The sequence below is a fragment of the Palaemon carinicauda genome, chromosome 37, assembly GCF_036898095.1.
Source record: "Palaemon carinicauda isolate YSFRI2023 chromosome 37, ASM3689809v2, whole genome shotgun sequence".
NCBI classification, from domain to species: domain Eukaryota; kingdom Metazoa; phylum Arthropoda; class Malacostraca; order Decapoda; family Palaemonidae; genus Palaemon; species Palaemon carinicauda.
The window spans coordinates 27,001,476-27,028,383 of NC_090761.1; the positions used below are offsets into that span (position 1 = coordinate 27,001,476).

General features: G+C 42.7%; 1 protein-coding gene across 1 annotated transcript in view; it reads right to left on the reverse strand.

Annotated features, from left to right (window-relative positions):
- Positions 1 to 6,483: 6,483 nt before the first annotated feature.
- The window catches only part of JMJD4 (jumonji domain containing 4), a 60,931-nt gene continuing 40,506 nt past the window's right edge, over positions 6,484 to 26,908 (reverse strand). The window contains exon 8 of the mRNA XM_068360314.1: positions 6,484 to 8,383. Within this exon, the coding sequence (XP_068216415.1) occupies positions 8,193 to 8,383 (191 nt within the window). The 3' untranslated portion in view covers positions 6,484 to 8,192. The remainder of the gene's footprint in view (positions 8,384 to 26,908) is intronic.

Here is a 26,908-nt window from a genome sequence, read left to right on the forward strand (position 1 = left end):
AATCGAAAATCGCGGCAACCACCTTGTGGTGGTTGTGTGGTTAGATGGTTAACAACCCTTACAGGGTGGTACTTGGAATCATTCCCGTTTTCTGTTCCTCAGATTATCTTTGCCCGACCTGTCTCCTGAGGGGAGGTGGGTGGGCTTTAAAATATATATATAACTGCCAGGTAAGTATTCATAAAACTTTGTTTTATCATAAAAACTCCATTTTTATGAATAGAACTTACCTGGCAGTTATATATATATAGCTGATTCACACATTTGGAGGAGGGAAACAGACAGAAAAACATAGTTGGGGAAACAACAAAAGAGTTGTAGGAGAACAAACACCTTGATTCCTTACCTGCTAAGGTAGCTGACTTCAAAGGTAACTGCCTCTAGAGTCGCTTTCCCTTAGGAGTGTTCAGCCAGGAGTAGACCTGCTACGCTGCAAACAACTCAATCGAGTCTGTCAAAGGGGTAGGACCAACAACTTGACTAGACTTCAGAAAACTACCTTACCATATAAAAAACCTGCAATCTTACTAAAGCTAACCATCTAACCTTGCAGAAAAAGATATAAACTATCTATCTGGACTGAGGAAACCATACCACAGGACAAGGACCTCAGACAACCAAAAAAAAAAAAAAACCCATATACAAGTACATAAACTAAGGTTGAGTGGGGGTAGTAACTCCTTTGCCTAATACAGAAGCCGCAGCTACGTAGCCGCAGCTACGTATGGGCCCAAGGTATAACACTTGTCATAGTCCACTCTTACCTCTCTGAGGTAATGAGAAGCGAAGACAGAGTTGCTCCTCCAGAACGTTGCGTCCATGATCTGCTTAACTGACATATTTTCCCGATATGCCAGCGAAGCAGCAATGGCCCTTACTTCGTGAGCCCGTACTTTTAACAGGGCGAAGTTTTCTTCCTCACAAAAGAGGTGGGCTTCCCTAATAGTTTCCCTCAGGAAAAAGGACAAAGCGTTCTTTGACAGGGGTTTTTGAGGACCCTTCACCGAACACCATAAGGAGTTGGAAGCACCCCTCACGCTCTTGGTGTGGGCCAAATAAGCCTTGAGAGCCCTAACCGGGCAGAGGAGGCTTTCCTGTTCCTGACCTACTAGATTCGTGAGGTTAGGGACTTCAAAAGTCCTAGGCCAGGGTTTCGAAGGGTTCTCATTCTTGGCGAGAAAGTCGAACCTCAAGGAACAAACCGCTCCATTTAGGGTGAAGCCTACACGCTTCTCGATTGCCTGGACCTCGCTGATCCTCCTGGCAGTCGCTAGAGACAAAAGGAAGAGGGTTTTCTTAGTCACATCTCGCAGAGAAGCTTGCGAGATAGGCTCAAACTTCCTGGAGCACAAAAACTTAAGCACCACATCCAGGTTCCAAGAAGGGGGTCTTAAGTTCACCTGCTTCGTTGTCTCAAAAGACCTAATGAGGTCCTGCAAGTCCTTATTCTGAGATAACTCTAAGCCTCTATGCCTAAAGATGGTTGAGAGCATGCTCCTGTATCCTTTAATGGTAGATACAGCCAGCTTAGCATCCTGCCTGAGGTACAAAAGAAAGTCTGCAATCTGGCTTAGAGAGGTAGAGGACGAGGAAACCTTGCGCCTCCTGCACCAAGCTCTAAAGGTCTCCCACTTTGACTGGTAGACTCTTTGCGAAGAGATCCTCCTTGCCCTGGCACTAGCTTTCGCCGCTTGTGCCGAAAAGCCTCGAGATCTAACGAGCTTCTCGACAGTCTGAAGGCAGTCAGATTGAGAGCGAGGGGGTTTTGGTGAAATCTCTCGAAGTGGGGTTGTCTGAGAAGATCTGGACTTGCCGGGAGTCTTCTTGGAAAGTCCATCAGCAACCCTACCACTTCGGTGAACCATTCCCTCGCAGGCCAGAATGGAGCCACTAGGATCATTCGTCCCGAATCGAGGAGAGCGAACTTCCTGACAACCAGATTGATGATCTTGAACGGGGGAAAGGCATACATGTCCAGCCCCGTCCAATCCATCAAGAAGGCGTCCACTGCAACAGCTTCCTCGTCCGGGACTAGGGAGCAGTAGTTGGGGATCCTCTTGTTTAGACCGGAGGCGAAAAGGTCTATTACTGGTCTGCCCCACAACTTCCAGAGGCTCCGACAGACATGCGGGTTGAGAGTCCACTCTGTAGGAAGGACCTGTCCCCTCCTGCTGAGCATGTCTGCCCTGATGTTTCTCTGCCCTTGAACAAACCTTGTCAACAGCTGGGTCTCGTTCTCGTTCGCCCAGAGGAGAAGCTCTCTCGCAGTTGAGAACAGAGAGAGGGAGCGAGTTCCCCCTTGCTTCCTTATGTACGCAAGAGCTGTGGTGTTGTCGGAATTGATCTCCACAGTCTTTCCCGACACCGAGGTTTTGAAGGCCTTGAGCCCTAACAAAATGGCCATCAATTCCTTCCTGTTGATATGCCAACTGACCTGACTCCCTTCCCAAATACCTGAGACCTCTTTGTTCCCTAGTGTTGCTCCCCAGCCTGACTCGGACGTGTCTGAGAATAACACTAGGTCGGGGTTCTTCTTGAACAAGGAGATCCCTTTTCCCAACAGAGCTGGGTCCAGCCACCACATTAAAAGATCCTTGATCTCTGTCGGAATGGGAAAAGAAAAAGTGTCCTCCTGGATCTTTCTGTTCAAAACCTTTGCGAGGAAGTGTTGCAGAGGCCTTAGGTGCAGTCTCCCCAAAGGGACAAACTGCTCCAGGGAGGATAGAGTTCCCAGCAGACTCATCCACTCCTTCGCTGAGCATTCCTGCTTCCTCAAAAAGTCTTTGACTTTGTCCAGGCACCTGGTCTGCCTCTCCTGGGAGGGAGAAGCCTGAAAAAGAACTGAATTCAGAACTATCCCCAAATAGAGAATAGTCTGTTTCGGCTCGGTCTGAGACTTCCCCCAGTTGACGATGAGTCCCAGGTCCTGAGTGATCGTACAAGTTTTCATTAGGTCCTCCAGACATTTCTTTTTCGACTGTGACCGGATCAGCCAGTCGTCTAGATAGAAGGAGACCCTTATCCCCTCCTGGTGTAACCAGCCTGCCACATTCGCCATTAGTCTGGTGAAAACTTGGGGAGCTGTACTGAGACCGAAGCAAAGTGCTCTGAACTGGAAGCACTTGCCCTGGAACACAAACCTCAGATATCTCCTCGAAGACGGATGAATGGTGACGTGAAAATAAGCGTCCTGCAGGTCGAGAGAAACCATCCAGTCTCCTGGACGAACTGCAGCCAGCACTGACTGAGTCGTCTCCATGGAGAACTTTGTTTTCTCCACGAAGGCGTTCAGAGAGCTGACATCTAGGACTGGTCTCCATCCACCCGAGTTCTTGGGAACCAGAAACAGGCGATTGTAAAAGCCTGGGGAGGCGAGGTCTTGAACTGGCTCTATTGCTCCCTTGACCAACATCTGGTCCACTAGCTCCAGAAGAGCCTCTCGTTTCCCCGCGTCGGTGTACTGAGCCACTAAGGCTAGGGGAGAGTCTGAGAGAGGTGGTTTCTTTAAAAAGGGGATCTTGTAACCTTCCTTGACGACTGAGAGGGACCAGGTGTCCGCCCCTCTCCTTTTCCAAGACTGCCAAAAACGAGACAGTCTTGCCCCTACTGGTGTCTGGAGGACTTCCATCTCATTATTTGGACCGGGGCCTAAACGCACCCCTGCTGGTCCTTGGCCTTGACTCTTGTCTTCTCCCCCTAAAATCTGCTCTCGAGGAGATCCTGCCCCGAAAGGGCTGTTGAAACTTCTTCTCCTCCTTCTTCAGAGGAGCAGGAGCAACAGGTAAGGTCTTTCTAGCCGACCGAGACAAAAGGTCCTGAGTAGCCTTCTGAGCCAGAGAAAGGGAGATATCTCTGACCAGAGCTTCAGGAAAAAGATGACGTGAAAAAGGGGCGTAAAGTAGCTCCGACTTCTGGGCAACAGTCACAGATCTAGATGTGAAGGAGCACAAAAGGGCCCTCTTCTTTAAGACCCCTGCTGAGAAAAGGGAAGCCAATTCATTAGCTCCATCCCTTAGAGCTTTGTCCATGCAGGACATGATACTCGTCAGGTCCTTCGTGTCCTCCAAGAGTTCAGACTTCCTGGCCAGAGTCCCGAGAGACCAGTCCAGGAAGCTGAAAACCTCGAAAACCCTGAAAATTCCCTTGACGAGGTGATCAAGCTCCGACATGGACCACATCACCTTGGCAGAGTTTAAAGCATGCCTTCTTGCCGAGTCCACAAGAGCCAAGAAGTCACTTTGGGAGGAGGAAGGCACTCCTAACCCCAAAGGTTTCCCTGTCTCATACCACATACCGGCCTTGGAAGCGAGCCGAGACGGTGGAAAAGAAAAGGTGGTCTTGACAGCTTGTCTCCGTTCCTTCATCCAATCATCCACTTTAGCGAGAGCTTTCCTGGCCGAAATTGAAAGTTTCATTTTGATGAAGGCCGAAGACTCAGTAGCTTTCTTCCTGGTAAATTGAGACTGAGGAGAACGAGGGGCCGAAGGTTGAAATTCCTCCCCATAAAGTTCCAAAAGAGAGCGAGAAAGAACCTTGTAATCGCTAGAAGAGTCGGCAGGTTTTTCTTCCTCTTCCGAAATATCTTCGAGGTCCTGCTCAAGGATAACATCCCGAAGAGTTGGGCTGCCAGCAGTCTGGCAGCGAGAGCTGTTTGAATCCTGGCGCCGAGCGCCGCTAACATCCAGTCGGCGAGAAGCGATATCGTCACGATGACGAGAAGCGGTATCGTCACGATGACGAGAGGCAGTATCGTCACGATGACGAGAAACGGAAGCTTCCTGAAGATGCAGGCTGCCGTCGCCTTGAAAATGCAGACTGCATTCATCCTGTTTCCTAAGAAACGAGGCAGTAACGTCCAGGCGTTTCGAAAGGGAAACGGAATCGTCACGGCGCCGAGAACGAGAGGCAGTATCGTCCTGGCGCCGGGAGAGGGGGGAAGGAAATTCCTGGCAGCGTGCCGATGAAGAGGGTGTGCGTTGTCGTACGGCCGACGAAGTGCGCAGAGGTTCCTTGGGAGAGATACTAAAATCTCTCTTAGAAGAAGATCTCTTAACAGGCAAAGAGACGTCCTTACGTCTGACGGACTGAGAAGGGTTTCTGAAAGCTTTAACTAACGATGAAAGTTGTTCCTGCATAACAACCATGAAAGCTTTAGCAACCTCCGCTGGCTCTCGCGGTGCCGAAGACGGCAGTTGTCGTACGGCTTGACTGGGAGCGCTGGCAGAAGAAGCAGGGAGTCTAGCAGGATTAACTGGGGTAAGGACTCTCTGTTTCGCCCTTTTAACAGGAACATCGAAATCGTCTTCCGAAGGATCAGGGTCTCTGCTACTCGAACCGGGAGAGGGAGAGCGAGACTGCACGTCCCGGTTCCACCCTCTCTTCATTGGTCTTGATTCGTAACGCCAATTACGTCTGGGAGAACGATCAGGCGAAGACACAAACGTATCCAACACGCCTTTCCTACGGCGGTCAAGAGCAGCCTGGGAGATCGCAACAGGACTGTCTGAGGCGACGACTGACCGAGGATAAGCACCTCTCACCCCCTTTCGGCTTTCGACGTACCTTCTCCCTTGGTCCTGGGAGCTTGGTAGAGGTCTAGACCTGGGGGTATGACAGATTCGATCAGTCGCCACCTCCACTGCACTTTCACAAGCACTAATTTCACCTACACCCTTACCTTTAAAGGCCTCCAACTGTGCTTTAATGGCCTCCAATTCAGCAGCTAATTTAGCATACCCAGGGTCATCCGTAGGCACAGATCCTGTAGAAGGGCCAGGAGTCACTACATTTGGGGAAGGAATACCTTCCAAAGGGGTTACAAGCAAAGGGTCAATAGATAAATCTAAGCTAGGCTCACTAGCAGACTTTGACTTTGATTTAGCTCTTCTAACTCTTTCAATCTCAAGTTTGCGCACATAGCGCTTCATAGCTAACCCATCATCATCACTTAAAACCTAGCATTCCTTGCACTTATTATCTAAAGCACATTCAAACCCCCTGCAACCCATACAGATAGTGTGAGGGTCAACCGAAATTTTCGGCAACCTCACCTTGCAAATATCATTCGCACAAACACGATACTGAATTTTCTCACTCATGATAATAAAGGAAAAAAGACAAAAAAACAAAAACAACACGATTGCCAAATCCCAACACAGTGTACTTCACCAAAACCGAAGTCCAAAAAGGCGATGAAGGGAAAGCGATCCGAAAAAACTCTGAAAGGCGGACCAACGATGTTGTCGATCCGGCCGGCAGAGATAATCTGAGGAACAGAAAACGGGAATGATTCCAAGTACCACCCTGTAAGGGTTGTTAACCATCTAACCACACAACCACCACAAGGCGGTTGCCGCGATTTTCGATTAAATTCTGCCGCAGTCGGAGACTCAGCTATATATATATAAAACTGCCAGGTAAGTTCTATTCATAAAAATATTCTTATGACTCTTTCACTTAAACTCTATCATAAAATAGGAAAAAGTCATACTTTCTTCATCATTCGATAAAAAATTAAAAACAAAAGAAAAAAGTTATATGATCAAAATAAGAACCAATTTTCATCTAAATTATTTTGTGTAACATGAGGCTGAAATTTTAACAGATCTGATGAGAAAATAGTTGGCATATAAGAAAATTACTAAAAAAAATGATTGATGGCAGCGTAGATTAAATTGGAAATCTGGATATTTTAATTAACTCAAGACTTTCAAGAATAAATTTTTTACTTGTTACTATTTACCTTATATAAATTCAGCCAAAGTACCTGCTTATTCATCATTTCTTATATTTCCCACATTACATTAAGCCTAGGATAAAGGGAGTTGCCTGTAAAATGACAGAATGATTGGGAAAATAGATCCCAGAAGTCCTTGTCTGCTAAGGGATGAAAATAGTTGATACCAACTTAATCATATCATCATCAAGTAAAGTTTTCATTTTGAAATTGCATGAGTAATGTATAACTGAGTTTACTCTTCATTCCTTGGTATAGACTGCTATGCCTGTTTCTCGCTTATTAAATCTGCATTAATAAAGAAAATTATCACAGGAAAATAAATCTCACAGTTGTATGGAACTTTTCCATCATTCCCCAGTTCACTATATGTAATCTTGATCAAAACTTCAACCTAAAGGAACAAAAGATTGATTCTTTTCAGATAAGAAAATCATACTTAAGGTAATTGTGCTTGGCAGTTGCACTGTCATTTTAAAGAAGAAAGTTAGAATAACTGCTTAATTTCCTTCCCAAAAATACTAAAATTAATTTTGAAAGCAGCTTCAAGCGTAGCTACTAATAAATAATAATGTCATTTCCTCATTCTGATTAGCTAATAACCCACACTTTAGTAAGTTTTGCTATATTTCAAAATATTTTATTAATATGCCAACTGACATGATTGATTATATGTGAAGAATATTTACTTCTAAAGGCAGATAACCTTGGTAATCTTCTTTAAATATTTTAAATTTTGGGGGGTGGAAAGGCTGAGAACAAGTACGAAAGAAATAGACAGAGAAAACCCCTAGGGAAAGAAAAAGGGAGGAGCTTGAACCTCAAGTTAGCAATACAAGAAGTATTACTATACACTTTTTTTAAATTAATTGGAAGAAATGTTCAACTTAGAACACAGCATTGATACGGCAGTATTAGTTGCCCAAGTTCTCGAATTTCATAAGCCTTTACAGATACTGCAAACTAATAATTTTCTATTCTTAATGACCTCCAGATTTTATATAGGAAACTAATTTGATTTATGATAATATAAATGTTTATGACCTTAGATTAATTGGATTATACTAGATGCCTTACTAATGATAATTATTTCTCCTTGTTACTTAGTTTTGACATTCGGCCTTTGGCCCAAACTTGTATTTCTCTTATTCAATCAATCTTAACCTTTACAGAGATCAACAACCATGTATTTCATACATAAGTACACACTGGTTCATCACAAAAAAAAGACAAGTAGGAAAGGCACATACATATCCATACATTCAAACCGAGCTTATCTACAAACTAAATTCAGTCCAGTTTTGGAGAAAAGCTCTACCTCAAATAAGAACAAGTTTAAAGTTTCATCACTGCCCTGCTAAATCCACTTGTTGGAATTAACACAGGAGAGATAACGAATAAAATCACAGGTTTCTAGCTAGGGAATAAGAATGCAAATAAATCCTTATAACCAAAATCATGACAAAACTGTTGTAATGTCATCTAATAACTTAACTGGATGGTTCTCATCATCAGAGAAGTCTTTGATGCCGTCTATACGCTCATCATTCAACAGCTGTTCAAGGCACCACTGAATTTTCTTCAAATCATACAGCATATGATTTTTACCAATACTCCATACATCAAAGCTCACAAGTGGTTTATTTTCTGGAAAAGAAGTTAAATTGTCTTAATAATCACAGAAAAAATAGTATTGACTATACAGTGAAGTAAAAACAAAATTTTAGAATGAGAAGGATACTGCTATAAATATTAGAACACAATGCCCAAGCAATGAAAATATACCCAAGTTAAGCTTATGTTTCATATCTGCATTCATAGAGAACATTTCTAGGCTTTGGACAGACATATCTACTCTTCAATTGTTGGTTCTGAAATAGCAAAAAGAGACTCACATGATTTCTTTAGATACAAATAGCATTCCTTTTAGACACAATCACTACACATTTAACAGAAATAAAAAAAAAAATAAATAGATGGTAGATAATTTTATATATGACAAATGACAAATTGAGACATAAAATATCTGCTAGAACTGCCAGTGCTTCCATTTTTTTTTTCTAAAATGGGACTATATCTGAGCGCTGTCAAAAGTGAAACATGAACTTACTCATCAAAAATTAGTTAATGAGTGATGATAGAAAAATTGCCTCCATTTTTTTTAAATAAAGGATAATCATCTTCTGAATACAGTAGTTCAACTTTAACCCCAAAGGAGCTGGAAGTCCTACAACTGAGTTGCATTTATTTACTGGAGCTTTCATTTTCTCTACGTTCATGTTACAGTTTTCTTTCACCAAAATAAGTAGATCATTTATCATTTAACCAAACCTTATTTATCAATTCTATTCTATTCTCAAGCATATCCATTAAATTATGAAAGGAATTAAAAAAACTTATTGAAAAGTCAAACAATTTTCCACCTTTTTAACTAGCCTTAACTAGTCCATAGCAGGACAAAGGCCTCAGATATGTCTTTCCACTCTCATCTGTTTATGGTCTTCCTATGTCAGTTTATACTAGCAAAGTTTCTTAGTTCGTCCATCCATTATCCTCCCCACTGTCACCTATGGGGCCGAAACTTGGAATCTAACAAAAAAGCTTTCCCTTAAATTACGAACAATGCAGAGGGCACATGAGAGAATTATGCTAAATCTAACATGGAAGGATAGAAAAACAGCTAAATGGATACGTCAAAAAACTAAAGTAATGGATATCCTTAAAACCATTAGCAAGCTCAAATGGAACTGGGCGGGGCACATTGCCAGGATGACAGACAACCGATGGACATCACGAACAACCTTCTGGACACCCCGAGGATACACGAAACCGAGGAAGACAAAAAACCCGCTGGCGAGATGACTTAGACCAACATAAGCAACAGTGGCACAGAATAGCTTGCAATAGAAATCTCTAGGGACCCATTCTCTTGTTTTTAATGTCCATATATTATCTGTCATTCTCATTCTATGTATGGCCCATGTTTATTTATTTTTCTTACATGTTGATAGAACATCCTCTACTTTAGTTTACTCACGTATCAATATTGCTCTTTTTCAGTCTCCTAGGGTTATTCCTATCATTATTCTTTTCATAGCTTCTCGAGTTGTAACTAGCTTGTGTTCTAAGGCTACAAGTTTCCGATGCTCAAGTTAATACTAGTAGGACCATCTCATTAAATACTTTTCTTTTTAGAGAGTGTCATTTTACATTTCATAATCTTACTGTGTTTACCAAATGCTTTCCATCTCAAGCTTATCCATCTTTTAATTTTGGTCTCATGTCCTGGGGAAACACTTACTCTCTGTCCTAAGTATGTATATTCACTAACAATCTCTAGAGGCTCATCCAAAACTCTTATTTGTTGTCTCTGCATTTTCATTAAACATTATCTTAATTTTACGCACATTCATTTTTAGTCTTACATTTCTGCTTTCTGTATCAAAATCTTCTACAATCATTTGAATTTCCTCATTCCTGTTTTTCTGAGGCTAAACTAACTAGTTTAGCTTTTTGATTTCTTGAAATTAAAGCTCTGTTGATGGACCTTAATGCTTATGGAGGTGTAGATCCAAATGGTATTTTTCCTTTGTTTTTTATAAAGACTGCAGATTTCTTAGTTCCAAAGTTATCTGTTATTTTACGCAAGTACGCAAGAAGAGGAGCTTTTAGCACTTGTTGGAGAATTGGTAATGTTACTCCACTATGTAAATGTCCAACTGATTACTACCCAATTTCCATAACTCCCATATTATCTAAGTGTTTGAACATCTTTTGGCAAAACATCTTAACAGGTTTTCCGAAGTTAATCATCTGTTCCCTAGTTTGCAATTTGGTTATCATAAAGGCCTTGTAGCATGTGATGCCCTTCTTACAATCTCCAATGCTGTACAGAAATCCCTTGATTATGGTCAGGAATTTCGTATGATTGACCTTGATTTTAGTGCTGCCTTTGACCATGTTAATCATAAAGCCATTGGTTTCAAACTCAAACAGTTGGGAGCAGGTGGGTTGTTTCTGAGTATTGTTATTGAATTCTTAAGTAATAGATCTCAAAGAGTTGTTGATAGTCACCATAGTGAGTATAGGAATGTGATATCTGGTGTTCCACAGGGTAGTGTTCTTGGCCTATTACTTTTCATACTATATACACATGACATGTGGTTTGGCCTAGAAAACAAGCTTGTTGCATATGCAGATGATGCTACTCTCTCTGCATCAATTCCACTTCCTGAATGTAGATCTGGGGTTGCCGAATCCCTTAATAGAGATCTAGCTAAAATCAGTGCATGGTGCAAATTATGGGGTATGAAGTTGAATTCTAACAAAACTCAAAGTATGATTGTAAGTAGGTCAAGGACAGTGGCTCCTCAACATCCTGATCTCAGCATTGATAATGTTTCTTGAACTTTTTTTGGCTTTTTTAGAATTTTATGTGTGATTCTCAACAGCAAATTTACTTTTGAGAAACACGTTAGGTCTGTGTATTCTTCAATTGCACAAAAGATTGGCTTCTTGAGAAAGTTTTTTGAGATTTTCGGTGATCAATCTTTTCAGAAGAAGTGTTTTAATTCTTCCATTCTACCTTGTTTCGAGTATTGATCTTCTGTCTAGTTTTCAGCTACTGATTCTCATCTTAATTTGTTGAACAGGAACTTACGGTCTATTAAATTTCTTATTCCTGATCTAGATATTAATCTTTGGCACCGTCATTTAATTAGTTCATTATGCATGTTGAGCAAGATTTTTCATAATTCTGACCATCCTTTACATTCAGATCTCCCTGGGCAGTTCCATCATGTTCGTAATACTAGGCATGCAATTAATTCTAATAGTCAGGCCTTCTCCATCATGAGGCTCAATACTACACAGTATTCTAGAACTTCTATTCCGACTGTGACCAAGTTGTGGAATGATTTTCCTAATCGGGTAGTTGAATCAGTAGAACTTCAAAAGTTCAACATCAAAAGTTCAACATTGGAGCAAATGTTTTTATGTTGAAAAGGTTGAAATTGGTCTTTTTATAGTTATATATGAATTATCTGTATGAATATGTATATATGTGTGTGTGTATGTTCCAAACAATCATTGCCTTAATCTAATATCTTTTTTATATGCTATATACTGTAGAGTTTAAAACACACACTGACTTATTTAAAATGTTATTTTGATAATAAAATAAATTTTTGAATATACTTACCTGGTGATTATATAGCTGCAACTCTGTTGCCCGACAGACAACTCTACGGTAAAAACTCGCCAGCGATCGCTACACAGGTTGCGGATGTGCCCAACAGCGCCATCTGTCGTCCAGATACCCAGTACTCAATGTAAACAAAGACTCAATTTTCTCCTCGTCCCACTGCGTCTCTATTGGGGAGGAAGGGAGGGTCCTTTAATTTATAATCACCGGGTAAGTATATTCAAAAATTTATTTTATTATCAAAATAACATTTTTCAATATTTAACTTAGCCGGTGATTATATAGCTGATTCACACCCAGGGGGGTGGGTAGAGACCAGCAATATATGTTTACACTTTTATGAGCTAAGAGTTTTTATTTCATTTTAGAAGTTATCCAAATAACAAAAACAAAATAAATAGGTACCTGGTATGGAAGTCGACTTGAACAATTACTCTGCCTTTTAAGTACGTCTTCCTTACGGAGCCTCGCGATCCTCTTAGGATGCTGATCGACCCCTAGGATCTGAAGTATCAAGGGTTGCAACCCATACAACAGGACCTCATCAAAACCCCTAATCTAGGCGCTCTCAAGAAATGACTTTGACCACCCGCCAAATCAACCAGGATGCGAAAGGCTTCTTAGCCTTCCGGACAACCCAAAAAACAACAATAAAAACATTTCAAGAGAAAGATTAAAAGGGTATGGAATTAGGGAATTGTAGTGGTTGAGCCCTCACCCACTACTGCACTCGCTGCTACGAATGGTCCCAGTGTGTAGCAGTTCTTGTAAAGAGACTGGACATCTTTCAAGTAAAATGACGCGAACACTGACTTGCTTCTCCAATAGGTTGCGTCCATTATACTTTGCAGAGATATATTTTGCTTAAAGGCCACGGAAGTTGTTACAGCTCTAACTTCGTGCGTCTTCACCTTAACCCTGGATAGGTACGGTGGGTCGTTCGCGACCCCGAGCGTCAAAAAAAAACAGGTTTTTCTCACGTGACTCACCCCCGTGACTGAATTTGCGGGTGATCGACCTGCAGGAGGTGTCTCCCCTACACGCTCTAGTAGTGTCCAGATGTGCATTGCTGTAGCTGTACTCCTTCCCCGATTTCTGAGACGCGTCGGGGTCGAGCGCGACCGAGTTTACCCTTCTAAGGTAGTTTGCCTAATTATCAAAGTTATTACGTATTATGAAATTGTCGTAAATTGGTGCAACTTGTATAGGTTATCAGTTGTGGAAAGTCTTGGTGGATTGTTTGGCTACCATGTGCATGATTTTTTTTTTAGTTAAAATATCGTTCATCGCCACGAGGACCATTTTACCGCGAGTGCCCCTTTTTCATTTTTTTTCATTTTTTTGCCAAGTCATTTTTCCGTAAGATATTGCCAAATAGTGTCGTAAAACTTTTGCTTGTTTAGTGTTGGAAAGTGTGTCTAGATGATCTGGCTACCCATGCGTGACTTTGTTTTTGTCAGATACGACGTAGTTATTGGTATATTGGGTATTTAACTGCGGTTACCAATTTCTGTTTTTTTTCAATATTTGTAAAAATTACTACGTAGTAAGGAATTGCTGTATATTATTCATTTTTTTTTCATGTTTATGTGTTAGAAACTGTGCCTTGATGGTTGGGCTAACACGTGCATGTCTTTTTTTTTATCTGAGATGCCGTATATTAGAATGTCGGGCATTTTACCGCGAGTGCCCCTTTTTCATTTTTTTTAATTTTTTTGCCAAGTCATTTTTCCGTATGATATTGCCAAATAGTGTCGTGAAACTTTTGCTTTTTTTAGTGTTGGAAAGTGTGTCTAGATGATCTGGCTACCCATGCGTGATTTTGTTTTTGTCAGATACGACGTAGTTATTGGTATATTGGGTATTTAACTGCGGTTGCCAATTTCTGTTTTTTTTTAATATTTGTAAAAATTTACTACGTAGTAAGGAATTGCCGTATATTATTGATTTTTTTTTCATGTTTATGTGTTAGAAAGTGTGCCTTGATGGTTGGGCTAACACGTGCATGTCTTTTTTTTTTATCTGAGATGCAGTATATTAGGATGTTGGGCATTTTTCCGCGAGTGCCCCTTTTTATTTGTTTTGCATTTTTTTGCTTAGTCATGTTACCGTAAGGAATTGGCAAGTAGTGTCGCAAAACTTATATTTTTATAGTGTTGGAAAGTGTTTCTAGATGATCTGGCTACCCATGCCTATTTTTTTTTTAGCCAGATATGGCGTATATATAAGTATGTGTTCGATTTTCCTGTGATTGCCATTTTTTCGTTTTTTCCCATTTCTTTCAAAATTACTACGTACTAAGGAACTATCACAGAGTAATGATTCATTTATATGTTTATTTGTCGGAAAATGTGCCTTGATGGTTTGCCTAGCACATGGCTGAAATTTTTTTTTTCTGAAATGCCGTATATTGGAATGGCCATTTTTCCACGAGTGCCCCTTTTTATTTGTTTTGCATTTTTTTGCTTAGTCATGTTACCGTAAGGAATTGGCAAGTAGTGTCGCAAAACTTATAATTTTATAGTGTTGGAAAGTGTTTCTAGATGATCTGGCTACCCATGCCTATCTTTTTTTTTTAGCCAGATATGGCGTATATATAGGTATGTGTTCGATTTTCCTGTGATTGCCATTTTTTCGTTTTTTCCCATTTCTTTCAAAATTACTACGTACTAAGGAACTATCACAGAGTAATGATTCATTTAGATGTTTATTTGTCGGAAAATGTGCCTTGATGGTTTGCCTAGCACGTGGCTGAATTTATTTTTTTCTGAAATGCCGTATATTAGAATGTTAGCCATTTTTCTGCGAGTGCCCCTTTTTATTTGTTTTGCATTTTTTTGCTTAGTCATGTTACCGTAAGGAATTGGCAAGTAGTGTCGCAAAACTTATATTTTTATAGTGTTGGAAAGTGTTTCTAGATGATCAGGCTACCCATGCCTATCTTTTTTTTAGCCAGATATGGCGTATATATAGGTATGTGTTCGATTTTCCGGTGATTGCCATTTTTTCGTTTTTTCCCAATTCTTTCAAAATTACTATGTACTAAGGAACTATCACAGAGTAATGATTCCTCTAGATGTTTATTTGTCGGAAAATTTTGTTTACTTCTTTTTTGATTGAACATCAAATTTTTTTAGCTAAAATATTATATTGTTTTACATTTTTTTTTTTCGATTTTATTTACCTTCAAAAAAATTTTTTTGGGTCAGAATTTTAATTTTATAGTCGTAAAATAATCGACAATTATCCAGCAACCCACCATACAATTTTTATGCATATCCAATAATAATTAGATTAGTAAATAACACCTTGAAATTGACATACCCTTCCTACATTTCAAGTGGCAGATTAGGGAGTCTGAGTCAGTGTGGTTGGCGGCCATTTTGTGGACATATCCGAAGCGTAAGCTGCCCTATCTATATATATTCTTGTTCCCTATAGAATTTGTGATATTTTGGTATATTTTTACCTGCATAAATATCATATTATATATTAAATATATGTATTTTTTTACAAAATTTCTAAGTACTCAAAAAATTACCTTTAGATATGGCCCCTGATATAAATGTAATTTACAAAATAATGGAGATTTTTTTACATATTTCTATTTTAGGATAACATATGTTTATTCCCTAAAAAAATTAGCCACTTCCTATTTCATTTGGGTACCCAAAAAAATTCATGAAATTTGGACAAATTTTTTTGGCCAAAAAAAGTTACCCTTTTTTTTTCATTTCAGATCTTCACCTCCATGGGTCTGACTTCATCCAAAATACATCAAGATGTGTCCTAAACATTCAAGAATCAATTCCTAAAAGGATTTGTGTATATATGTATAAACTTTTTTTTATGAATTTTTATGTCAGGTCTTTTTTTTTCTCTACTTAATTTTTTAAAATATTTATAATAAATAGTTTTTCTGCAGATGAGTAGTATTTATCTTTACAGTTGTTTTAAGCATTCATTGAAGTTTTTTTGGCAAAAGAAAAAAGGAGGTTACTGCAAATACTGATTTTTCAAAAAATTTTTTTGGCGTCGGGGTCGTTCGCGTCCGAGTATACCCTTAAAGGGGTGTCCGAGGAGCGTACCTATCCAGGGTTAAGCAAAGTTCGGTCTTCCTCACTCAGATGTGAATGAGCTTCTCGTATTAACAATCTGATAAAGTCTGACCAAGCATTCTTTGACAAAGGCAAGGATGGTTTCTTAACTGAACACCATAAAGCTTCAGATTGGCTTTGTAAAGGTTTAGTACGCTTTAAATAGAACTTAAGAGCTCTAACAGAGCATAAGACTCTTTCTAGTTCATTGCCTACGATCTCCGATAAGCTGGGGATATCAAAAGATTTAGGCCAAGGCCGAGAAGGCAGCTCATTTTTGGCTAGAAAACCAAGTTGTAGCGAACAAGTGGCTTTTTCTGACGAAAATCCGATGTTCTTGCTGAAGGCATGAATCTCACTGACTCTTTTAGCCGAGGCTAAGCATACCAGGAAAAGAGTCTTAAGAGTGAGATCTTTCAGGAAGGCTGATTGTAACGGCTCCAACCTGTCTGACATGAAGAATCTTAGTACCACGTCTAAATTCCATCCAGGGGTAGCCAAACGACACTCCTTGGTGGTCTCAAAAGACTTAAGGAGGTCTTGCAGATCTTTATGATTGGAAAGATCTAAGCCTCTATGCCGGAAGACCGATACCAACATGCTTCTGTAGCCCTTGATAGTGGGAGCTGAAAGGGATCGTCCTTTTCTCAGGTATAAGAGAAAAACAGCTATTTGAGCTACAGAGGTACTGGTCGAGGATACAGAAACTGACTTGCACCAGTCTCGGAAGACTTCCTACTTCGATTGGTAGACTCTAATGGAAGAAGCTCTCCTTGCTCTAGCAATCGCACTGGCTGCTTCCTTCGAAAAGCCTCTAGCTCTCGAGAGTCTTTCGATAGTCTGAAGGCAGTCAGACGAAGAGCGTGGAGGCTTTGGAGTACCTTCTTTACGTGTGGCTGACGTAGAAGGTCTACCCTTAGAGGAAGACTACTGGGAACGTCTACTAACCATCGAAGTATCTCGGTGAACCATTCTCTCACGGGCCAGAGGGAAGCAACTAACGTCAACCTTGTCCCTTCGTGAGAGGCGAACTTCTGCAGTACCTTGTTGACAATCTTGAACGGTGGGAATGCGTAGAGATCCAGATGTGACCAATCTAGGAGGAAAGCATCTATATGTATTGCTGCTGGGTCCGGGACTGGAGAGCAATAGATTGGAAGCCTCTTGGTCAGCGAGGTTGCAAAGAGATCTATGGATGGTTTTACCCCAAGTGGCCCAAAGTCTCTTGCACACATCCTTGTGGAGGGTCCATTCGGTTGGAATTACTTGCCCTTTCCGACTGAGACAATCTGCTATGACGTTCAAGTCGCCTAGGATGAACCTCGTTACTAGGGAGATGTCTTGACCTTTTGACCAGATGAGCAGGTCCCTTGCGATCTCGTACAACGTCAGTGAGTGGGTACCTCCTTGTTTGGAGATGTACGCCAAGGCCGTGGTGATGTCCGAGTTAACTTCCACCACTTTGCCTCGAAGGAGAGACTTGAAGCTTTTCAAGGCCAGATGTACTGCCAACAGCTCCTTGCAGTTGATATGCATGCTCCTCTGACTCGAGTTCCACAGTCCTGAGCATTCCCGACCGTCTAGTGTCGCGCCCCAGCCCACGTCCGATGCGTCCGAGAAGAGAACGTGGTTGGGAGTCTGAACAGCCAGGGGAAGACCCTCTCTTAGGTTGATATTGTCCTTCCACCAAGTCAGACAAGACTTTATCTTTTCGGAAACCGGGATCGAGACCGCTTCTAGCGTCTTGTCCTTTTTCCAGTGAAAAGCTAGATGGTATTGAAGAGGACGGAGGTGTAGTCTTCCTAGTGACACAAATTGTTCCACGGATGACAGCGTCCCTACCAGACTCATCCACAGCCTGACTGAGCAGCGTTCCTTCTTCAGCATCTTCTGGATGGATAGCAGGGCTTGATCTATTGTGGGGGCTGATCGTCTTGTTGTTCAGCAACGTCCTCATCAAAGGGTTCCTCATCCGAAAACTGATGAGGAAACGGCAACGGAGTGGGCAACGTCTGGCTCGCTGAGTCCGGTCGCACTGGTGGATGCGTGACGAAGCCGGACGCAACATCATGGAACTGCTGCACAGTCTGTGAACTGTCAACAACCATGGGTGCGCGAGGAAGCACAGCGTCAACCCGAGACAGTCTAGACCGTCTGGGTTGTGCAGTCAACACCCTACCGGGTTGCTGAGGTTGACGCACTGCGTCAAAACAAGTCACCTCTGCTGGTTGTTGAACGTCCTGAACGTCAACAACCACCTCCGAGCGTCGCTTAACGTCAACGTGCGGCTGGCAACCCACACTGGGTCGCATCGGTGGAGGAACCACCTCAACTGGCAGACGCGAGTAGGTTACCTCAGCGTCAACAGGGCGCACAACCGACCGGTTGGAAGGTTGTTGGCCAGAAGGTTCGGTAGCAACCTTCTCCGCATTAAAGTCCTCTATCAAGGACGCAAACTTGGACTGCATGTCTTGCAGCAAAGCCTATTTAGGGTCTACGGGAGCAGGTGTGGCAACAGACGGGGTTAGCGACTGAGGCGGTACCGCTTACCATCCCTGAAAGCCTTGTTATGCATGACATAATTGTACAGCAAAACTTCAAAGGCTCGAAAACAGCTGTGAAGTTGACCTGTAAACAACTTGGAGCGTCTCCTGACCAGGCGCCAGGGAGAGTCTACGAGAATTGAGAAGTCTATCTGGGCAGAGGCATGAACTCCCAAGCCGAGAACTTCTCTCGTGTCATATCAGACTCTCGCTCTATAAACCAGTTTAAAAGAAGGGAAAGCAAAGGCTGTATCCCCCAAACTCCTCCTGGTGAAAAACCAGTCGCCTAGCCAACGTAAAGCTTTCTAGGAGAGCGAGAGAGCACTAGCTAAAAAACAACGGCTTCGAAGTAGCTAGGCCTAGTGTAAGCTCTGACGTTTAGGCGAACGAGGAGCAGCAGTTACAAAAAGATCCGGACAAAGATCCTTAAAAAAAATCATCATGATTTAATTAAAGTCCATAGGAGGCTAAGCAGCTTTAGGGTCCTCTCCATCTGACAGAGTCCTCAAGGGAATATCAGTAGGAGGGGGAACAGCAACTTCCTCATCTACAGAATCCTTGTCCGATAAAAGCTGAGTCTCAAGCCAAGGGAGAGACCTACCGTGGTGGCAATGCTTTACAAGTAGAGTCCACACTCACTGGTGCATTAGTAGCGGACCAGAACGCAACGTCATGTAACTGCTTGACAGTCTGTGAACTGTCAACAACTGAACTGTCAACCACAACAGGTGCGTGAGGACGCACAGCGTCCACTCGAGACTGCTTTGACTGCCTAGACTGAGCAGTCAAAACAACTCTAGAATGCGGAGGTTGACGCACAGCGTCAAAACAAGTCAACTCCGATTGTTAGTGAACGTCTTGAACGTCAACAGGAGCATCAGCAAGTGGCCTAACGTCCAAATGCGGCTGAAAAACCACACGAGACCGCATCGAGTGTGGTTCTAAACAACCTGACTGACGTGACTAAGCTACGCCAACGTCAACAGTAAGCACAAAGGAACGTTAGGTTGGCTGAAAGCCAGGATATCGATGAGATAAACGGCTACTCAACGGACTAATCGGCAGAATAGTCTTCCATAAGGGAGGCAAGCATATACTGCATGTCTTGCCATACAACCCATTAAGGATCAACGGAAATGGTTGTGGTAAAAGACGAGGGTAACGTCTGTGACCGCAACACTTTGCCAACAAAAAAAGACTCGGAGTCTGTGTTACGCTTTTGTTAGGCGGCGAGCAGTTATCCGATGACTGCATAGGGTCAGAGCTGTCCTAATGGTTGTAACCAGGACGCTGGACCTGTCCTGAAAGGACTGACTTTCACTTAAGGGCTTCGAAACCTTGTGACAGGTTTCTTATGCGAAAAGCCTTCGGATGACGAGGAGAAACAACGTCTCTCTCGTCTTATGGTAGGGGAGATCTTGGTAAGATACACCCGATACCATAGAGGGAAAACGTCTGTTCGTTGATCAAGGCCTCTCGAACCCATAAGTCGTTTGACATTACTTCTCCCCTGGGCTTGGGAGCATGCAAGAGGTCCCGGACTAGGTGAAGGACAGGCACGAACAGACGAACCCTCGGACGCAACACTGTAACACTTTGCGCATATCACTTTATCACTTCGATTTTCTGTTTTGCACTTATTTCACTGAAATCGAAATTTTTTACTGATTTCTACCTTTAACACGCAATTCTACCCTTCATTAAAAGGTAGTAATTGCGAAATCAGTCGTATAATGCAAGCTCATTAATACCAGCAAAAAACAGAAAACAAATTTTAAGATAAAAAAATCAGTGGCTGGGAAAGAGACTAAACACTAGTTCATATAACTACCTTTTCAATCTCTCACCGCACATAGCCTGGGGACGAGAATAAAAAACTAAAAACGTTTTATCCTTCCTCCCCGTACAGCGACTAGGGACGAGAGTAACTCGAGAACAACGTTACCCGCTTGAACGGAACGTTTTCTCTCCTCTCTTTCCCTCCGTCTCTATCTCTCTCTCTCTCTTTCTCTCTTGATTTCGCACCTAAGAGAAGAGCCCAATTATATTTCGTCAAAAAAACATGTTATTTGACTAAAGGAAAAAACTGAAAGGTTTTTCAAATAAAAAGTTCCTTTAAAATAGAATTTAAAACATTTAAGCTAAGAAAGAATGAACAAAACGTCAGAATCGATTTACTCTTACTGCAAAGTGAAACCGTGATACACTCTCTCTCTATCGTAACGATAGAGCGCATGTTGAACGTCCTGAACGTCAACAACTGCGTAGCATGAATAAACTAAACGTTAGTTCATCTTTGAAAACAGTACAAAGACTATCAAAGAAATTCTTTCATAAAATATTACATTTAAAAAGTTTTAAATCCTTAGCTCTTTAAAAGCTAATTACGATATAAAGGGCTCAACGTTGATTAACTTCGGTTTCCAAGTTAGGACCGCCTACTCTCAGGAAAGGTCTATATAAACAAAACATTAAAATTTATTTTTATATGTTTATAATAAATGGAAAGTTAATCGAAGAGGCCTAATAAAGGCGGAGAGATATAAAATATATAGAGGAAAATCTATAACGTGATAAGATAATTACTAAAAGCCTAAACACACTTCCGTCTAAGGGAAGGGTCGGCCATTTAAAAGTGAAAGAAAGTCCATACTCTCTTTGTCACCATAATTAAATCTATCCAAAACGAGTTCAAGATTTAAGATGAAGATAAAACACCTGCATAGCGAAAGCTCAAAACTAGAATAAAGTACTTCACCAATTAGTTGTGAAAAAAACTCCAGTTTAGCAACAGCGAGTAAGTACGTCTTGTCGATAGCTCGACAGAGAGAAAATTGAGTCTTTGTTTACATTGAGTACTGGGTATCTGGACGACAGATGGCGCTGTTGGGCACACCCGCAACCTGTGTAGCGATCGCTGGCGAGTTTTTACCGTAGAGTTGTCTGTCGGGCAACAGAGTAGCAGCTATATAATCACCGGCTAAGTTAAATATTGAAAAAATGTTATTTTGATAATAAAATAAATTTTTGAATATACTTACCCGGTGATTATATAGCTGCTACTCTGTTGCCCGACAGACAACTCTACGGTAAAAACTCGCCAGCGATCGCTACACAGGTTGCGGGTGTGCCCAACAGCGCCATCTGTCATCCAGATACCCAGTACTCAATGTAAACAAAGACTCAATTTTCTCCTCGTCCCACTGCGTCTCTATTGGGGAGGAAGGGAGGGTCATTTAATTTATAATCACCGGGTAAGTATATTCAAAAATTTATTTTATTATCAAAATAACATTTTTCAATATTTAACTTAGCCGGTGATTATATAGCTGATTCACACCCAGGAGGGTGGGTAGAGACCAGCAATATATGTTTACACTTTTATGAGCTAAGAGTTTTTATTTCATTTTAGAAGTTATCCAAATAACAAAAACAAAATAAATAGGTACCTGGTAAGGAAGTCGACTTGAACAATTACTCTGCCTTTTAAGTACGTCTTCCTTACGGAGCCTCGCGATCCTCTTAGGATGCTGATCGACCCCTAGGATCTGAAGTATCAAGGGTTGCAACCCATACAACAGGACCTCATCAAACCCCTAATCTAGGCGCTCTCAAGAAATGACTTTGACCACCCGCCAAATCAACCAGGATGCGAAAGGCTTCTTAGCCTTCCGGACAACCCATAAAAAAACAACATTTCAAGAGACAGATTAAAAGGATAAGGAATTAGGGAATTGTAGTGGTTGAGCCCTCACCCACTACTGCACTCGCTGCTACGAATGGTCCTAGTGTGTAGCAGTTCTTGTAAAGAGACTGGACATCTTTCAAGTAAAATGACGCGAACACTGACTTGCTTCTCCAATAGGTTGCGTCCATTATACTTTGCAGAGATATATTTTGCTTAAAGGCCACGGAAGTTGTTACAGCTCTAACTTCGTGCGTCTTCACCTTAAGCAAAGTTCGGTCTTCCTCACTCAGATGTGAATGAGCTTCTCGTATTAACAATCTGATAAAGTCTGACCAAGCATTCTTTGACATAGGCAAGGATGGTTTCTTAACTGAACACCATAAAGCTTCAGATTGGCCTTGTAAAGGTTTAGTACGCTTTAAATAGAACTTAAGAGCTCTAACAGGGCATAAGACTCTTTCTAGTTCATTGCCTACGATCTCCGATAAGCTGGGGATATCAAAAGATTTAGGCCAAGGCCGAGAAGGCAGCTCATTTTTGGCTAGAAAACCAAGTTGTAGCGAACAAGTGGCTTTTTCTGACGAAAATCCGATGTTCTTGCTGAAGGCATGAATCTCACTGACTCTTTTAGCCGAGGCTAAGCATACCAGGAAAAGAGTCTTAAGAGTGAGATCTTTCAGGGAGGCTGATTGTAACGGCTCCAACCTGTCTGACATGAAGAATCTTAGTACCACGTCTAAATTCCATCCAGGGGTAGCCAAACGACGCTCCTTGGTGGTCTCAAAAGACTTAAGGAGGTCTTGCAGATCTTTATGTTTGGAAAGATCTAAGCCTCTATGCCGGAAGACCGATGCCAACATGCTTCTGTAGCCCTTGATAGTGGGAGCTGAAAGGGATCGTCCTTTTCTCAGGTATAAGAGAAAAACAGCTATTTGAGCTACAGAGGTACTGGTCGAGGATACAGAAACTGACTTGCACCAGTCTCGGAAGACTTCCCACTTCGATTGGTAGACTCTAATGGAAGACGCTCTCCTTGCTCTAGCAATCGCACTGGCTGCTTCCTTCGAAAAGCCTCTAGCTCTCGAGAGTCTTTCGATAGTCTGAAGGCAGTCAGACGAAGAGCGTGGAGGCTTTGGAGTACCTTCTTTACGTGTGGCTGACGTAGAAGGTCTACCCTTAGAGGAAGACTACTGGGAACGTCTACTAACCATCGAAGTATCTCGGTGAACCATTCTCTCGCGGGCCAGAGGGAAGCAACTAACGTCAACCTTGTCCCTTCGTGAGAGGCGAACTTCTGCAGTACCTTGTTGACAATCTTGAACGGTGGGAATGCGTAGAGATCCAGATGTGACCAATCTAGGAGGAAAGTATCTATATGTATTGCTGCTGGGTCCGGGACTGGAGAGCAATAGATTGGAAGCCTCTTGGTCAGCGAGGTTGCAAAGAGATCTATGGATGGTTTTACCCCAAGTGGGCCAAAGTCTCTTGCACACATCCTTGTGGAGGGTCCATTCGGTTGGAATTACTTGCCCTTTCCGACTGAGACAATCTGCTATGACGTTCAAGTCGCCTAGGATGAACCTCGTTACTAGGGAGATGTCTTGACCTTTTGACCAGATGAGCAGGTCCCTGCGATCTCGTACAACGTCAGTGAGTGGGTACCTCCTTGTTTGGAGATGTACGCCAAGGCCGTGGTGATGTCCGAGTTAACTTCCACCACTTTGCCTCGAAGGAGAGACTTGAAGCTTTTCAAGGCCAGATGTACTGCCAACAGCTCCTTGCAGTTGATATGCATGCTCCTCTGACTCGAGTTCCACAGTCCTGAGCATTCCCGACCGTCTAGTGTCGCGCCCCAGCCCACGTCCGATGCGTCCGAGAAGAGAACGTGGTTGGGAGTCTGAACAGCCAGGGGAAGACCCTCTCTTAGGTTGATATTGTCCTTCCACCAAGTCAGACAAGACTTTATCTTTTCGGAAACCGGGATCGAGACCGCTTCTAGCGTCTTGTCCTTTTTCCAGTGAAAAGCTAGATGGTATTGAAGAGGACAGAGGTGTAGTCTTCCTAGTGACACAAAATGTTCCACGGATGACAGCGTCCCTACCAGACTCATCCACAGCCTGACTGAGCAGCGTTCCTTCTTCAGCATCTTCTGGATGGATAGCAGGGCTTGATCTATTCTGGGGGCTGATCGTCTTGTTGTTCAGCAACGTCCTCATCAGAGGGTTCCTCATCCGAAAACTGATGAGGAAACGGCAACGGAGTGGGCAACGTCTGGCTCGCTGAGTCCGGTCGCACTGGTGCATGCGTGACGGAGCCGGACACAACATCATGGAACTGCTGCACAGTCTGTGAACTGTCAACAACCATGGGTGCGCGAGGAAGCACAGCGTCAACCCGAGACTGTCTAGACCGTCTGGGTTGTGCAGTCAACACCCTACCGGGTTGCTGAGGTTGACGCACTGCGTCAAAACAAGTCACCTCTGCTGGTTGTTGAACGTCCTGAACGTCAACAACCACCTCTGAGCGTCGCTTAACGTCAACGTGCGGCTGGCAACCCACACTGGGTCGCATAGGTGGAGGAACCACCTCAACTGGCAGACGCGAGTAGGTTACCTCAGCGTCAACAGGGCGCACAACCGACCGGTTGGAAGGTTGTTGGCCAGAAGGTTCGGTAGCAACCTTCTCCGCATTAAAGTCCTCTATCAAGGACGCAAGCTTGGACTGCATGTCTTGCAGCAAAGCCCATTTAGGGTCTACGGGAGCAGGTGCGGCAACAGACGGGGTTAGCGACTGAGGAGGTACCGCTTACCATCCCTGAAAGCCTTGTTATGCATGACATAATTGTACAGCAAAACTTCAAAGGCTCGAAAACAGCTGTGAGGTTGACCTGTAAACTTGGAGCGTCTCCTGGCCAGGCGCCAGGGAGAGGCTACGAGAATTGAGAAGTCTATCTGGGCAGAGGCATGAACTCCCAAGCCGAGAACTTCTCTCGTGTCATATCAGACTCTCGCTCTATAAACCAGTTTAAAAGAAGGGAAAGCAAAGGCTGTATCCCCCAAACTCCTCCTGGTGAAAAACCAGTCGCCTAGCCAACGTAAAGCTTTCTAGGAGAGCGAGAGAGCACTAGCTAAAAAACAACGGCTTCGAAGTAGCTAGGCCTAGTGTAAGCTCTGACGTTTAGGCGAACGAGGAGCAGCAGTTACAAAAAGATCCGGACAAAGATCCTTAAAAAAATCATCATGATTTAATTAAAGTCCATAGGGGGCTAAGCAGCTTTAGGCTCCTCTCCATCTGACAGAGTCCTCAAGGGAATATCAGTAGGAGGGGGAACAGCAACTTCCTCATCTACAGGAACCTTGTCCCATAAAAGCTGAGTCTCAAGCAAGGGAGAGACCTACCGTGGTGGCAATGCTTTACAAGCAGAGTCCACACTCACTGGTGCATTAGTAGCGGACCAGAACGCAACGTCATGTAACTGCTTGACAGTCTGTGAACTGTCAACAACTGAACTGTCAACCACAACAGGTGCGTGAGGACGCACAGCGTCCACTCGAGACTGCTTTGACTGCCTAGACTGAGCAGTCAAAACAACTCTAGAATGCGGAGGTTGACGCACAACGTCAAAACAAGTCAACTCCGATTGTTAGTGAACGTCTTGAACGTCAACAGGAGCATCAGCAAGTGGCCTAACGTCCAAATGCGGCTGAAAAACCACACGAGACCGCATCGAGTGTGGTTCTAAACAACCTGACTGACGTGACTAAGCTACGCCAACGTCAACAGTAAGCACAAAGGAACGTTAGGTTGGCTGAAAGCCAGGATATCGATGAGATAAACGGCTAGACTCAACGGACTAATCGGCAGAATAGTCTTCCATAAGGGAGGCAAGCATATACTGCATGTCTTGCCATACAACCCATTAAGGATCAACGGAAATGGTTGTGGTAAGAGACGAGGGTAACGTCTGTGACCGCAACACTTTGCCAACAAAAAAAGACTCTCGGAGTCTGTGTTACGCTTTTGTTAGGCGGCGAGCAGTTATCCGATGACTGCATAGGGTCAGAGCTGTCCTAATGGTTGTAATCAGGACGCTGGACCTGTCCTGAAAGGACTGACTTTCGCTTAAGGGCTTCGAAACCTTGTGACAGGTTTCTTATGCGAAAAGCCTTCGGATGATGAGGAGAAACGTCTCTCTCGTCTTATGGTAGGGGAGATCTTGGTAAGATACACCCGATACCATAGAGGGAAAACGTCTGTTCGTTGATCAAGGCCTCTCGAACCCATAAGTCGTTTGACATTACTTCTCCCCTGGGCTTGGGAGCATGCAAGAGGTCCCGGACTAGGTGAACGACAGGCACGAACAGACGAACCCTCGGACGCAACACTGTAACACTTTGCGCATATCACTTTATCACTTCGATTTTCTGTTTTGCACTTATTTCACTGAAATCGAAACTTTTACTGATTTCTACCTTTAACACGCAATTCTACCCTTCATTAAAAGGTAGTAATCTACCTTTAACACGCAATTCTACCCTTCATTAAAAGGTAGTAATTGCGAAATCAGTCGTATAATGCAAGCTCATTAATACCAGCAAAAAACAGAAAACAAATTTTAAGATAAAAAAATCAGTGGCTGGG